The 16,454-nt window shown below is 44.6% G+C and overlaps 1 protein-coding gene across 1 annotated transcript in view; it reads right to left on the reverse strand.

Annotated features, from left to right (window-relative positions):
* The window catches only part of LOC120546409 (MAM domain-containing glycosylphosphatidylinositol anchor protein 2-like), a 137,550-nt gene that overhangs the window by 55,048 nt on the left and 66,048 nt on the right, over positions 1-16,454 (reverse strand). The window contains exon 9 of the mRNA XM_039781333.1: positions 11,423-11,716. Coding sequence (XP_039637267.1) covers positions 11,423-11,716 — 294 coding nt within the window. The remainder of the gene's footprint in view (positions 1-11,422; positions 11,717-16,454) is intronic.

The following is a 16,454-nucleotide window of genomic DNA, read 5'->3' on the forward strand; positions in this document are numbered from 1 at the left end:
GTCAATTATTTTAAATAAAATAAAATTCACTCATTATTTCATTATTACTAAATAATTTAATTTCTATAGGCTATATTTTTAAAAATAGAGTCGGCTCTTCGGATATGCGAGCCAGCTCCCGTCATTCACCTACAAGAGCCGGCTCTTAGAGCCGACTCATTCGCGAACGACCCATCACTAGTGTGCTCAAGAGAGGAGCCGTCTGTTGTTCCGAAGTTTTTTGTTTCTAAAAAAATCTGACATAATTTAGCCACTGTTGTTGCCTGTCACTCTTACATTACTTGGTTGCGCTAACGTTACTCGGCCGTGCTAACGTTTCTCGGCCGTGCTAACGTTAAAGACCTGTCACTTCAAGCATGCAGTGGAGCAACATTATGAACGCAATAACAATCCACCTACAGTCGAGAAAGACGGGTTCAGAGCAATGATTAAAACACCGGATTTAAGATGTCTTGCCTCGCTGAAATACGTCCGTCAACCGACTAACATTATTCAAACAGCGAAGGAGGCTGACAGCGGAGCTACGTTCAGTCGCCCACTTTTCTACAACAACCTCACTCACCTGTGGCCAAGGTAGTGTTTATACAACTGGCTTACAACTATTTTGTTTTGAAAGGGAAACAATGTTAAAGTTTTTTGTATGCGTATTCATTTGATTTGAGTTTATTTTACTACTTTGCAGTTTGCACAATAAAAATATTTAGATTCTGTAACTGTTTCATGCATTCTCCTTCATATAACGTTATTGTATAATGTTGTGGAGCCAAGCAAACCCTTTAGTAATCAAAGCTTTTAGTACGTTTTTGAGATCTTCTATGTAGTCCTGACAGTAGAATAAGCCATTATAAACCTATATAAAGGCCCAGTCAAGCAAAAGAAAGAAAATACCGTGATATACCGTGAAACCGCCAGAATCTTAAAAAATACTGTGATACAAATTTTTCGTCATACCGCCCAGCACTTTGCAATGTATTGCATTTTATATCATGTTTGTGGATTATAAAGTAGAATATTTTCCTCGTGGAGTAGAAGTATAAAGAAGCATACAATTGAAATACTCAAGTAAAATACCTCAAAATTGTATTTAAGTACAGTACTTGAATAAATGTGCTTAGTTACTTTCCACCACTGCTGTACGGCTGGTGTGACATCGGTGCTCCTTGTTGTTACATCCATTTATTAATTTACTTTCTAGCAACACATGTTGGATTAACATGTGACATGCCAGCACTCAATCCCAGAAATATGTCACGTTTCACACAACAGCCTTCAGCAGCTGCACGTGGGAGCATGAAGGAAACACAGGCCTTGTTTTTGTATGGAAGCAAAAGCATTCTTGTGGGAGAATAACCTTTGTAGCATAACATGCTTCAATATCAAGTCTTGATGGAGGAAATAACATTCATTAGGAAGTCAAACTGATATATACAGAATACTAAATGATAACTCTGATTCAACTGATTTATAATGAATCCCTGTGTTGAATAATGCAGGGAAGCCCTGCTCCGCATCAACGCGCCCTCCTTTCCTCATGCAATCAAACAATGAACTTAAGCACCATCTGCATTACCATATTGTTATTAAAACTTAGGGATAATTTATGAACTTAAATATACAATTAATGATAATCAATGTAGACTCTTCAGTGCGAAGAGAGGCCTGGTGATCCGCTAATAGGTTTAGCTCAGTCATTGACCAAGTTATGAATTATTCTGTCTAAGCTGTGTGCAGGCTTCTGTTTACTGTACAACCTACATACTCGCTGACCTTTTCTGGTGTGGATTTGATGTGGCTGATCAATTCAATATTGTTCCATAAAATAAGGTTATTAAAATTTCATCCCCAAATGCAGTGTGTGAGCCCTGCTGTAATGCAAAAGATTAATTTGCTGGCGTTAGGCTAATGTGAATCGCTCTAATACGATTCACATTAGAGTGGGCCTCAGGGGCCAGCGTTGCAGGCCTTCTTGATGCAGAAAGGAAAATTAATTAAAGACAATAATCGTGTAATTTTCCTCATTACTTTTGCCCAGACAGTAGCTCTTTATCCTGGTGTGTCTTTTTGATGTATGTCAGATAGTGAGTTGCTCGCTCACGGGGACAGTTGCACGGTTGCATCAGGCAGGTGTCATGGGCGATGTGAGGAGGAACAGAAGGGAAGCCCGGATAAAAGAAACATGTGCGTCTGGGATGAAGTAGAGCTTGATAACTCTCACTCTGACAGACAGTGCTATCTAGGACAGGAGACCACTCTATACCTCCTTCTTCCCTCTATTTCTCTCTGTTTCCTCTCTACCTCTCTCAAGCCCCTGGACCATGCCAAGTCAGTTTGACTAAGAACATTAGGGTGTCACAGCTTGGGATTTGGCGTTTGCAATTCTATTAGAGCGACGACTCTAAAGGCAGACGTCTTCCATTCCCTCTACCTCTCCTCCTGGCGTCGCCTCCGCCAGCCAACAGATGCAGGTTTTTACATATCAAAGCTGTTGACTTGCCAGAGTCGTTCCTTCACGCCTCTAATGCTCTTTGCTTCATAGGACTGTGCCTCGGTCCCTTGATCAACTTACTAAACGCGGCTTTGCACATGGCTCACCACCAAAGGCGGGTGGCTCACGCTGGGACCTGGAAATGCAGGCGAGAAAAGCATCTCAGAGGGATTGGCTTGTGCTTACACACCATGAGACAGGCCAAGAGAAAGAAGGGAGGGGGCATACCGACAGGCGTACAAAGCAAACAACAAAAGCAGGGCCGGATTGTGTTAATAATAAAGTAAATTCTCAAGCTGAGAAAGACGAGCAAAGGTCTATGTATTTGGCAAACACAACAGAGTCAACAGTTGAAGTGTACACGTGGTGGACACATTTCCTCCGATGCACTCAAATTGTGTCAAAGCAATACAGCAACTCAAGTGTGGATTGTTTGTGCTTTTAAAACTTGCACTTTGATGCAAAGTATCAATATGTAACAAGAGTCTGACGAGGAGCTGTACTGGCTCTGAAGTGAGAACATGGCAGAATGATTGATTTTACAATACTAAAGCCCTAATAACTCTGTTCATTGTGTTTGGCTTTGAAGATGGCGAACAGATGAAAGTGCCGTACACCTTCAAAAACTGTAGTGCAAGATATAGTTAAAATAAAGCACCTCTCATAATGAGAAGTAATTGTGTACTTGTGAATAAATTGAGAGGAAGAGACAGAAGTATCATGAGTGAATGCATGTGCTTCACTGTGTGTGTGTGTGTGTCATCCTATGATGCAACCGTATGCCAAAGCTAATCTATCTGAGCATAGATTGAATGACGTGTCTTTCGCATGAGGCCTTGGAGTCTGTCTCCCTCCTCCTCGTCTCCTGAGGCATGTTATAATAAATTGAATTTATATAGCGCTTTTCATGGACTCAAAGTCGCTTTACAGGGCAGGGTAGATTATAAAAACATAACAAAACAAAACGAGCAAACAAAACAAGTAGAACAAAACAAGATACAGATGAAAAAGGGAGGGGGGCAGGTGGACTATGGGTAGGCTGAGGTGAAGAGATGGGTCTTGGCGGGACTGGAAGATGGTGAGGGACTCAGAGGTGCGCGGATCTCTTGGGGGAGGGAGTTCCAGAGCCCTGGGAGCTGCTCTGGAGAAGGCTCTGTCCCCAAAACAGCGCGGAGTTGGACTTTTGGATGGAGAGGAGACCGGCTGAGGTGGATCTGAGGGACCGTGAGGGTTGGTAAGGGAGAGGAGGTCAGTGAGGTATGAGGGGGCCAGATGGTGGAGGGTTTTATAGGTGAGGACCAGGATTTTGCTAGGTGATCCGGTTGGGAAATGGGAAGCCAGTGGAGTTGTTTTAGGACTGGAGTGATGTGGTGCCAGGATTTGGAGCAGGTAATGAGGGGGTGGCTGAGTTCTGGACCAGTTGGAGTCGGTTGATGTTGGTAGAGCTGATGCCGAGGAGAAGTGAGTTGCAGTAGTCCAGTCGGGGAGGGGATGAAGGCGCTGAATGAGTCTTTCGCAGCGGCGGGGTGTGTGAGAGGGTCTGATTTTGGCGATGTTGCGGAGGTGAAAGAAGGAGGTTTTAATGACTTGACGGATGTGAGGCTCAAGGGAGAGGGTGGAATCAAAGAGAACGCCAAGGTTGCGGGCCTGGGGAGATGGGGAGACAATGGTGCCGTCGATGGTGAGAGTGGGGTTATTGGTTTTGCTGAGTGTGGATTTGGAGCCGATCAGAAGGAATTCTGTTTTGTCGCTGTTGAGTTTGAGGAAGTTGTGTTGCATCCAGGTTTTAATAGCTGACAGACAGGAGTTGATGTGGGAGAGGGGAGGATTGTGGGGGGATTTGGTGCTGAGGTAGATCTGGGTGTCGTCAGCATAGCAGTGGAAGTCCAGGTTGAAGTGGCGGAGATTATCTGACCAAGAGGGAGGATGTAGATGATGAAGAGGGAGGGGCCCAAGTGCACGGAGCCTTGGGGAACACCTTGGTGACTGTGGCGCTGGCAGAGGTGTGGTTGTGGAGAGAGATGAAATGGGATCTGTTGGAAAGGTAGGAGTGGAGCCAGCTGAGTGCAGTACCGTGATACCGAGGTCTTTGAGTCTGGTGAGCAGGATGTTATGGCTCACAGTATCGAGAGGCGCTGCACTCAGGTCGAGGAGGATGAGGATGTTAGGGAACCGGTGTCAGCAAAGGTGAGGAGGTCGTTGAGGACTTTGAGGAGAGCGGTTTCTGTGCTGTGTAGGGGGGAAAACCAGATTGGAGAGGTTCGAATAGGTTATTGGCAAGAAGATGGGTTTGTAGTTGTGAGGCGGCTGCGTTCCGGGAGGTTTTAGACAGAAGGGGGGGAGGGTTGGATGGGGGGGTTGTTGTTGAGAGAGGAGGAGGGATCAGACCAGGTTTTTAGGATTGGGGTGGGGGACAGCGCAGTTTTGAAAGCAGAGGGGACAGTTTCCAAGGACCAGTGAGGAGTTGAAGAGGTTAGTGATGTAGGGCATGGACGGGGAGGCAGGACTTCAGAAGTGGGGTAGGGAGGGGTCAAGGGGAGCGTAGTGGGTTTGGCAGTGATGGGTTTGGGGATTGGAATGGTTTGGTTCTTTCGAGGAGTGAAAGGAGGGTGAGTAAGGAGGAGAATTCGGGGAGGATCTGGAGGGATGGAGAGGAGGGGTCAGGTGGGCTGTAGTACGGATACTGGAAGGTCAGATACAGGGGATAGGGATTTGTAAATGTTGATTTGGTCAGTGAAAAGTGGAGGAATGAGTTGCAGGGAAGATCCGGGTAGGAGGTAAGGAGCGCTGTTGGTCGCGAGGGCGTGATGGGGTTGTTCAATGTGGGGAGAAGAGGGTTCTGGGGTTTTGGGGGCAGATTGGAGAGGTAGGCAGATTTGGTAGGGGGGCAATGGGGGGCATCTTTGTAAGGGGTGTAGGGAGATGGGTTTTATAGGCTTCATGATGGACTGTGAGGGATGATTTCTTTGTCAGACGTTCAAGTTGGCGGCCAGTTTGTTTCATTTTCCGGAGTGCAGGTGTGTACCAGGGTGAAGAGGTGTTAAAAGTGACGGTTTTTTTTGGTGGGGCCAGGGTGTTGAGGGGAGGTAGACAAGGTGGAGTTGAGGTGGTCTGTGAGGTCATCGGGTGAGGTGAGGGTTGAGTCCAGGTGGAGAGTGGTGGAGAGCAGGTCAGAGAGATGGTGGGGATTGATAGATTTGAGGTTGCGGAAGGTGATTTCTCTGAGGAGGCGGGGCGTGGGGTTGGAGAAGGGATGGTGAACCGTATCAGTTTGTGATCAGAGAGGGGAAAGAGGCATGGATGGAGGTCGAGCACTGGTTGGTTGGTGGAGCAGACCAGGTCGAGGATGTGACCTTTTCATGGGTGGGGAATGTGACATGTTGGGTGAGAGAGAAGTTATCCAGTAAAATTTTGAATTCTGATGAGAGCTTGCAGGTGGGGGGGTCCATGTGGATGTTTAAGTCACCGAGTAGCAGCAGACGTGGAGAAGAGATGAGGCTAGTGTGAGGAGTTCAGTAAAATCAGAGAGGAAGGAGGGATTTGGTTTAGGTGGCCGGTAAAATGAGGATGACTGTCATGGAGGAAAGAGTTTTGAAGGCGAGATATTCAAACGATGATACTGAGGGGGGGGTGAGTTCTGTGATCCCGGGAGTTCTGATTGAAAATGACGGCGAGGCCACCCCGTTGGAGGCGCGGGTTTGCAGATGTAGTTGTAGCCAGGGGGGTGCTTGGTGGGGGAGAAGAAGTCGTTAGGTTGTTGCCAGGTTTCGGTGAGCAGAAGGAAGTCAAGAGTGTTGTCGAGGATTAGTTCATGGAGGGCAGGGGCTTTATTGTTGAGCGATCGGGTGTTGAGGAGGGCAAAGTTGGCATGGTGAGAGGGTGGTGGGATGGGGGCAGGCTGGAGAGATCTGAGGTTGTCCGGTTAGCAGTGCGTGTGGTCGCGGGGGTTGTGGGGGTATTGCAGTTGAGGGGGGACAGTAAGCGGATTAGCAAATGATTGGAGAGTATGATTGAGTGTATGTGAAGTGGGGAAAGCACTGTAGTCCGGTCCGGTTTCTGTGTAGCCTGATGATGCGTTCAGCCCTATGTGAACCAGTGGGTGAAGCATTCAGATGACGTGGGACAGGTGCAACAGAGCGTGCAGGTGACCAGATGGATGGAATGGATTGTCCGTGGTGGAAGAAAACCAAACTTGGCGGGCGAGAGCTTCTGTGGATGTAACGGCGTCGACGTAGAAGTCCGAGCTGTTTGATGACTGGGATGCAGGATGGAATGGAGTAGTTGACGAATTGGACCAGTTGCAGAGTTGAATATTTGATCATGATGCCGAGCGGAGGGACGGAGAGCCTGCGTGATAGTGGTTAGCCGTCGGGCTAGGAGCACAGAGGTGGAGGTGGAGATGGATGAATGAGGTGATTGCCAAAATGATCCACAGCATGACCGAAGAGAGAGGAATGTCTAGTCTTGGTCGCGGCTCGCATCTGGTGGAGGTTGCCTATGAGGAGGAGGTCAGCAACGGGTTAGCCGGGCGAGCTAGGGATTTGCCGCCACGCGTTTGGTGAACGGGGGCAGCTAGCTAGCGGCTAACCGACGAGGCAAGAGTCCGTCGGTCAAGGAGCCCCAGGCGCGTCGGGAACCAGCGAGAGACTGTCCAGAGGTACAGAGGCTGTCCAGAGGTAGGGGGTACAGCGAACACAAACACAAGAGAATAGCAGATGAATAGCAGACGGAGAAGCGGCGAATAACCAGCGCCAGCGTCCTCTCACGTCGGTGTCAAGAGAAAGAAAAAAGTCACATTAGTGTCACTGACAACAGTCACTCTCTGTAAATGACCCCTGTCCACTGAGATGGTGTGTGTGTGTGTGTGTGTGTGTGTGTGTGTGTGTGTGTGTGTGTGTGTGTGTGTGTGTGTGTGTGTGTGTGTGTGGTGGGGGAGGGTGGTGTCAGAGGAGAAACATCTTGCCTAAGCGCGCTTGATATTGACCTCCACTCTCAGACGGAGTCATTCAAAGGTTGTGGACCTTTGTGTGAGTTTCGCCTTTGCTTCCTGAAAATACAGTCAAAGGTATGTTTTTCAGTTTTTACTATATCATTTTGGATTGAACTGGGCCAAGAAAGTCCGTAATGAATATAAAACCCTGGGCTTTGAATTTTTAGTATTCATCGTACATTCAGTGGATAGTTAAGGCCACATGAATTTATAGTCGGAAGGTACTTTTCATCCTCTCCTCCTTTGAGACCATCTGTTATACGAGACAACGGGGCAGTTGGTGATTCAATATACTGTGCAGTTTTACCTTTATTTTATTCGTTCTTGTTATTCTTATTTGTAACATCTTGACACAATCTTCTAATTTTTACGATTGCACTTCATCAAATTGGACATTTTTTCATACTGAGGAGAACTTTGTAGGGGACATCTTGACTTCCCTCCTCCTCTACACCGGTTCTTGTTTGTGTGTAACGTGTGTCATCAAGGCAAAATGTGGTCCAAGAAACACCTACTGTAGTGGGAACTACCACAGAAGCGGATTTGAGTACTTTGCCAGGTGTTTATATTTTTGTCTGTCTGCTTGTCTGCTGACAGATTGTGTCACTGCAATAGCATCACAACTGTGCAAGATACAGCCACGAAACTTTACGTGTCAAAATGAAGGCCAAGTTTGAAGATGGGGGTGGTCAGAGCAAGGGCGTAGGAAGTAGGGTGGTAGAAAGTGAGAAGGGGCCTGTTTTATAATATAACGCACAGCTTGAAAGTCTGCCAGAGTTTAAAGAAAATTAGAGATTTTCAGCAGTCTGACAAACTGCTATTTATACACAGCATCACTAATTAGATGAGTTCTCCTCCCACACAGTGCTGGGATCAGCTGGTCATGTTACTGTTATAATATTCAGGGTGACTAGTCAGAATGTGTTTGTATTTTCATTTTGTCTGAGTGTGGCAGTTTAAAACCTCTGTTGATGTAATATTTCTTCATCCAAAACACTTATCTGGTTACACTATTACACACAGTCCAGTGTACCATGATATGTGCTTATAAGCTAATTTATTTATCAGTAAAATATATATTATATTACATACAGTAGTTGGGTGAAAATTCATGTTGAAAATTCATCAGCAGGTTTAGCGATCGTTTGTGAAGAATGCAAATAATGTTAATAACTTAATAACCTGCAACATCATACTGGTATCAGAGCTCTAGAGAAATGGCATTCCCCTGCCAGCTTTCTAGTACAAAGTTTGTGTAATGTCCGATTGAGCCCATGTGTCAACAGAGCAGGTCATTGTCCGGAGAATTCACAGCGAGTGAGCAATTCAGAGGGTGTGTTGATGGCGTTTCAATCATGCGGCTGGCGCGATACCCGTGAGAATACAAACAAAATTGAGAAGAAGAAGGGTGATTTACACAAAAACACCAACTGGAGAGACGACGAGATATGGGACATTCTGTTGGCAAGGGCCGACGCAAAAATCATCAGACAAATTCAAGGAACGACAAGAGACTGTTGTTTATGACTAAATTAAGAACTGGCTCTGTGACAGAGGTGTAATCCGAGTCATGTCCTGCCTCCTGCACGCTCTACCCAGGCGCCACCCCTCGCCTTAACCAAACAGAGTATTTCCAGTAGGTGAGAACACCTCTGACACGGACGATCTCCTGTGGTGTGAAAGGGCAACTTCGGAAAATGTCTGCACCTGATTCGTCGGACATTGTCTGGAGTTCATTTGAGAAAACGGCTTGATTTGCTGATGATGCTGTAGCAAGTGACATTGCTGCAAATGCAGGAAAAAAAATCATAATTGCTGCATACTTGTAGCTATTGTCCACAATGCTTCTGGACAGTTAGTGCTAGGGCTGGGCGATATGGAGAAAATAAAATATCCCGATATTTTTGACCAAATACCTCAATATCGATATTGTGGCGATATTGTAGGGTTGACAATTTGGTGCTTTCAGAAAATATGCACACAATGAGATTTTTACGCTACTGTAATGCAGCCTTTAAAACCAGGAAAAGACAACACTGTGTCATATCAGGATATTACGATATCCAAAATCTAAGACGATATCTAGTCTCATATATTGATGTCGATATAATATCGATATATTGCCCAGCCCTAGCTTATGTGCTTTTTTCTCTGCTCTAATTGTGCTGCTCTAAGAAAAATTGTAAACAGAATACACTATTTTCCCCTGCTGCTTTCCAAACGGTAGGCTAGATCACGGTGACCTATTGCTGCTTGTGGCAGTTAACTGCACTCTCTGCTGAGAGGGAGCAGAGGACAAAGCATCCATCCTTTAACTAACTTGAACAACTGAGCCAGTGTTGGTATGCCGATGTGTGTTAGTACTGTATGTCATGTCGACCAGTGTACAGGTGGTAGATCTTTTAATGTGACTGTTGTTAAAAAGAAGAACATGAAGATTTTGCATTCAACAATTTGTCCCCATCACACCCCACGTTTTTTGCATGAGCAGCTGATCAACAGAGGGTTGCTAATTAATGAAGGGCATCAAATCTATTGTTCACTTTTTGGTGTCAGCATTGGTGCGTAGCAAAGCCCCTAACTTTTTATATGGGCTGTCATTACTGCATAATCATAATCAATTCAGCCAAAAATGTAACACAGTCCTCCTCAAAGCACATCAAAACTTCATTAATACTCTTCACGCAGCACAGTGGTTAACAACGGAGCTGAAACGTGAACGCCATAGCAAATGGCGGTAGATGGTAGAGAGTACAATAAAACTGAGGGCGCTAATTCTTGTCGGCAAGAACAGTATGGGGGCTGCTTTTGTTCCTCTTCAATCAAAATATTGGTCGTGGGTGTGTCAAGTTCATCTTAATTCAAAATCCTGGTTGAGCTGCAGCCATAATTCTGTTTTATTGTTCACACTGAAAGTTGTTGAATATCTTTCTACAGTCTTATGTTTGACAAGTCCAACAGGGGCGGACATTTAAAACATAGCAGTCAGCATAGAGCATGTTAATTGCCATTCATATCAGAATAGTTTAAGAGTGACATACTGCTGCACAGGTTCTTTCTAGATTAGTGTTAGTTGAGATGGAAGAATGTATGGATTAACTAAGTAGGCCATGAGGATAACAATGGGACTGTGGCTATGAACTCAGTTTTTCTATTTCCTATAATCACTTGCCAGAGAATGGTAGCACCCACCATGGATCGCTTTAATTTCCTTCCTTTCCATCTTCCGTTTTTTTTTTTTTTTCGATTGGAGAGAAATATCCCAAGCCCTTGAATGAGTGAAAACGCTTTGAATCCCTGATGTTCATTCGTAATATGCCATTCAAATCTCCATAAATGAATACAAAATGAATACTAGTGGGAATAAATTAGCCGCTCTCTAATTAGCTGTAAAGCTATCTTTGAATGTGAAATCTTAAGGAAGGGAAGGGGTTTCACAATGAGCAGCAGTGGCAGGGGGTCCAAGACCCGGGGACTTGGCACACAGTATTTAGGTCTTCTCTCACTCACGCACGCACGCACGCACGCACGCACACTCTGATAAGTGTGGACATCAGTATCAAGAGCTTTGTGCCTCTGTTAATATTAGTTCTGCACAGTTCACACTCAGCAGATGAAGTCTTCCCCTTAGTGTAAGAGGTGGGGTCAGAGCTGTTTCCTCTCAGACCTGACTGAGGGCACCAGGGGACTAGACTAATTGTACAGCCTTCAGAAGAAAATGGGATGGGCGTGGAGGGAAAGAAATGGAGGAATGTTCAATTTTGGTCACAGTGGACCAGAACACAAAGATTATTACACTGCATTAACAGAACTCACATCACAGAGACAATTGACGCACCATACTTACATAAACACATACTATATCACTGCCACAGGCTATATCACCACACTGTGACATGCATTTATACACAAATATAAACAAAAGTACCCACAGTCTGTCTACTCACATTGTACGATCAACTCCACCACGGCCTCCCGGGGCTTCACGTTGAACCCATTATACTGGCTGGTCTGGCAGCGGTACGAGCCCGTCATCTCCCTGGACACATTAACAATACGCAGCACACCGTCGTAGCTCTCCATCTGCATGCTGCCGTCTGGCATTGGCGCCTCCTTATCGGCTCGCGACCACAGGATGATGGGCTTGGGCTTCCCTGAAACAAGGCACTCCAGCTCCACTGTGTCACCCTCGCGGGCCACCAGGGGGGACTTGCCCCGAGGGACTGTCAGGTTGGGGGGAACTAAGAAAGAGAAAAACAGATGAGGGACTGATATGGGGCTCTAGAAAGTCAGCAGGCGTGGTAAGAGGAAATGTCAAATGGGGGGAGAAGTGGCGTTGAAGGTATGGGGAGGGGTGGGGAGGAAGCGAATGAGCATCCAAGTTGCAATGGCAATGAAGCTGAGTATCAGCCACATACACAGCTTGTATGGAAAGACCATGCGGATATTAGCAGCGGCAATTGCTAACGGCTAGAGTCTGGACTCTGAGCATGTACCCTAAGTAATACCATCATGGAGGGCAGCAGTGAGGAAGTTAAATGCAATCAAGCAATGGCAAACAATGAACAATGCAATGAAGAGCTGACAAGCAAATGCACTTAGTCACCATAGCGGTCAAAGAAAAGTATCATTAATAGTCCTTTTTGACCAATAGTTTCCAGGTACTAGGCACCTAAACAATAATATCTCAGTTTTGCTTGAACTGTGAACAAATTAGTCCAATAACAGACACACAAGGAAATATAACTGAGTCATTGAACTTTATCTGTACAAAAAACAAGGTTGTGTTTATGTGCCGGACTATTTCAAAGAAGTAAAACTAATTAACATGTTATATGTCTTAGGTTACAATAAATCATACAAGAAATGTCCGACCCATCTTAGTATTGATACTAGTGGCACCTGTAGTAGTACTTGCTTACTGTGTGAATGAAGATGTGCACAAGCTGCAGCAGCCACGAGTTTTATGTTCGAGCAATCAACGACATTCAGCACTGTATACTCTGACCGATAGTCCCTGGAGCATCAAAAAGTAGTACCCGCACAGCAGGCACTGTCGCCAGGAACTATGGCAGAATCAAATAAATAGTTCCTGGGCCCCTGGAAAACTTCTTTCAGTGGAAACGGGCTATAAATCACTAAATAAGAAGCTAATGTAATCCACCTAATAATCTCACTATACACACATTCTATCTGCTCCACATCTGCCTAGGCAACGCATTACCCTTCCAAGATAATATCATCATCATCGTCAGCATTGCCATTACAAGAAGCAGCATTACAGTATTATCATCATCCTTGTCACATTTTCATCATAATGTTCATCATCACATCACATTCTCATCACAATTACTATTTTCAGGATGGATTTCACCATTACAACATTCATATTTCTTATCACCATCATTACCATCAGTCTCCACGGCTTTTTACTTCTCTGCCCTCCTCCTCATGCAGCTACTCAATCCCTGCACAGTGTCATATATTTCCGAGCATTTACAACAGAACACTCCCAAAGGTGATTTAGCATTATTGCTGGCCTTGTTACAAAATATGACCCAATAAATATTTTTGCCTTTGTTTAATGGACAGTTAGAGCCTTTGCTGAAAGTGAACAATGAATAATAAAAGAAGTGCCAAATTGCTGGACACCTTTGCTGGTTTCCTTGACTGTGTGTTCTAAGTTTGGAAAGCAGAAAAACTAGCAGGTTGAATCGTGCAGTCTGGTTCCTCATCCAGCATGCTGGCCAAGTAAATTTGTTTAATTAGCAAACCTGGCAAATTGCACCGGCTCCTAGAGTGCTGTGTGTGTATTTTTGTGTTCATGTATTTATGAGCGAGTCCAAACCATCAGCAGACTCCAGGACTATTTTGTAGCACTGTTCCCAAATATAGTTTACAGCAAGTGAGTTGAGGAGTGAAAATCTTCTTAGCAATGATGAAACCGTGTCATGCTTCCCTCATGATTTTCATCACTGTCATTCTGCCGAAACAATGCTGCAGCTGGAATGAAGTCAAGCCACAATGTAGTTTCATAGTGATGAAATCGCTAGAAATCTCCAGAAAACGAAACAGAGTCCAGCTATATTTTTTTTGACCCCATTTCTGTCAGGGTGAGAGGTAACAAGCTTACTGCTATCTCAATTTCTGCAACTGTCGGTTACTTCTTTTGTCCTAAAGGTGAGTCAAAAAGTACTAACTTAATCAAAATGATGGAGTGGTATGTAAAACTGGATGTGAATTGTAGATGAATCAAACTGGTAGAAACAAGGAAAAGCCCAACATGCAGCCCCGATTTTAAGGTTGTGCTAGACCACATCCTCACATAAAAATGAAATAATAACTCATACACAACTAAATTTGCCTCATTGTTGACCCCAGGTTATGCATAGAATGTCCAGGAAAAGTAAGAGTGGGCCTAAAAATTGGAAAAGGTTGTGAATGGGGCACAATGTAACAGAATCCTTTCTTTTTTAACTGTATTTGTCTTGTATTAACTGTGTTAGCAAACAGTTGCGGCATCGATTTGGAGTCTTCACCAACTCCTGAAGGAATTATCTGGTTCTTTAGCTGCTAGATGTGTCACTATGGTCACCAGCAGTGGTTGAATGTAACTAAGTACATTTACTCAAGTACTGTACTAAAGTACAAATTTTAGGTACTTGTGCTTTACTTGAGTCTTTTCTTTTCATGCCACTTTCTACTTCTACTCCGCTACATTTCAGAGAGAAATATTCTACTTTTTACACCACTACATTAATCTGACAGCTTTAGTTACTAGTTACTTTACAAATTAAGATGTTTGCACACAAAACACATGTAGTTTATAAAATATGATGCTTTATTATAAATTAAACCACCCAACAAAATATAGGCCTACAAGTCCAGCTGAAATGATTAGCCGATTAAACACACAACTGTTTGGATTGTTTCCAGTTTCCAAAATGTGAGGATTTTTCTGCATTGAGTACTTTTACTTTTAAGACTTTAAGTACATTTTCCTGATGATACTTAGGTACTTTTACTTAAGTACATTTTCAATGCAGGGCTTTTGCTTGTAACTTTACTTTGTCTGTGTTTTTTCCCACTTAAACAGCTGCCTGCTGCTTCTAAAGACAATGCTGATGAGAGTTGAACCATAACAGTGAAGTTGTGGGACGTAAAACCAAAACCATGAGCTAAAAAATGCTCTGTAGAGCTGGGAGGAACTGGAGTCTGGTGGTAATTACACAGGACACCCTTTCACACACATGTAGTCATTTGATCCATTGTTACTATACAAATATTGATCATAGCAGCTTTAAACCAATTATACTGTATATGGGAAATACTGTGTTGATTAATCATTGTATTATGGCATATTAATACTTTTCAGCCATTGTAACCCACACCTAAAGCTGCTATCAGCTGCTCCAACATTTATGTAGAACTTGAATACATAAACATGTTTGTGTCATTAGCATTGGTGTGGAACACTGGTCATTCACAGATACAACTTGGCAATGCTGTTTGGCACCAAAGGAGAAGCAAAAATGATCTCCGCACAGACAATGACAGCAGACGCTTATTTCACTCTCATACATTTGCTGATTGGTATTCACTCAATGTCTTGACTGAGGCAGCCAGGTGTCAAGAGCTGACATATTTCTTTCCACAGCATATTTTCTCCACTTTTTCGAACGTTTCCTTGGGTTCCAAACAGTGAAATGGTGAATTGACAGCGACGGGATAGGAGGGGAGCAGCAAGCATCCATTAGCGAGTGGAAGAGAGGTGTATTCACTGAGTTGCCATCATTACACCTGGCCTCTCCACAGCCCAGATTAGACAGGCAATTACATTTGTCTGTCTATTGGGTTTGGCAGCACAAACACTGGCCATCAGCTGCCATTGTCTCTCTCCGCACCATCATGGAAACGCAAGCAGGCATACATGCACACAGACACTTGCTCACCTCGCTCTCTTGCTTAACCTATACCTCGTTCTTCCTCCTGCTCTCTCTTTCCAAGTGAACACCCTGCCTCTGTGTGTGAAAGTGACCACTGAGTATAGCAGAAAGACTGCCACTGGTCTTCACTGTGCTCTCATTGTGCCAAAGCCATCCAAATGCCAGTGATGCCTGCAGGGCATGCCCGCTGTGTGCGTATGCTTGTGTAGGGCGCGCTTATGTGGTTTAATGTCTCTGCATGTGCATGTGTGTATAGCTGAGTTTCTCTCGTCGCCCACGGGTGACACCATGCTGTGATCCGGCCTCAGTTCCTCAATGGGATGCTTCTCATTGTTCTGTGTCTGACAACATTGCATCTTAGTGTGTGTGTATGTGCTTGGGTACTTTGTGTTGCTAAATTGGGACTGGACCTCCTTATTTGGCCTCAGTAGTGCTGCACCTCTCTAGGGCCTCAGCTGGAATGATCCTCTAAGTGTAGAGGCTGATTGCTGGAGCCTTTTAGCAGGATCCAGCAGCGACAGTGCAATGTGAGCTGACTGCAAAACGTAAAGATTTCTGGCACTTTGCATTTTCTTACAGCGATGGGAGCCAGAGTGGTGTACACATACGTTTTTAAGAGTAAACAACATTCCTGTTGCCCCCTTTTCAGGATAAGTGCGGTGACATCACTCTCCATCACCATGGCAACTCTTCAACTGCAAGTCCTGCAGAGTGTGTCTCTGTATGTGTGACAGTGTGTGTTTTGACAGCTTGAGGCCAATGAGTTGGTCACAATGTGACAGGACTTTGTGCTCCTCTGAGTCCTGGACCTGTGTGGACATGTTTGTGAATCTGTGTGTGTGTGTGTGTGCGGCAGAGCTGCATCTACACCCCAGGTTGCTGTAGTGTGATAAATATCCACAGATGTGTTAAAATTGGCAGAGTGCCTTGATAGACTGAAGCAACACACGACTGACCAGACATACTACTGTGTGTGTGTTTTTCAGCTCTATGCTGTTCCCCCGATATCTTACCATGCTCATCAAAAATAACA

This window comes from Perca fluviatilis, chromosome 18, assembly GCF_010015445.1.
Source record: "Perca fluviatilis chromosome 18, GENO_Pfluv_1.0, whole genome shotgun sequence".
In the NCBI taxonomy this organism is placed as follows: domain Eukaryota; kingdom Metazoa; phylum Chordata; class Actinopteri; order Perciformes; family Percidae; genus Perca; species Perca fluviatilis.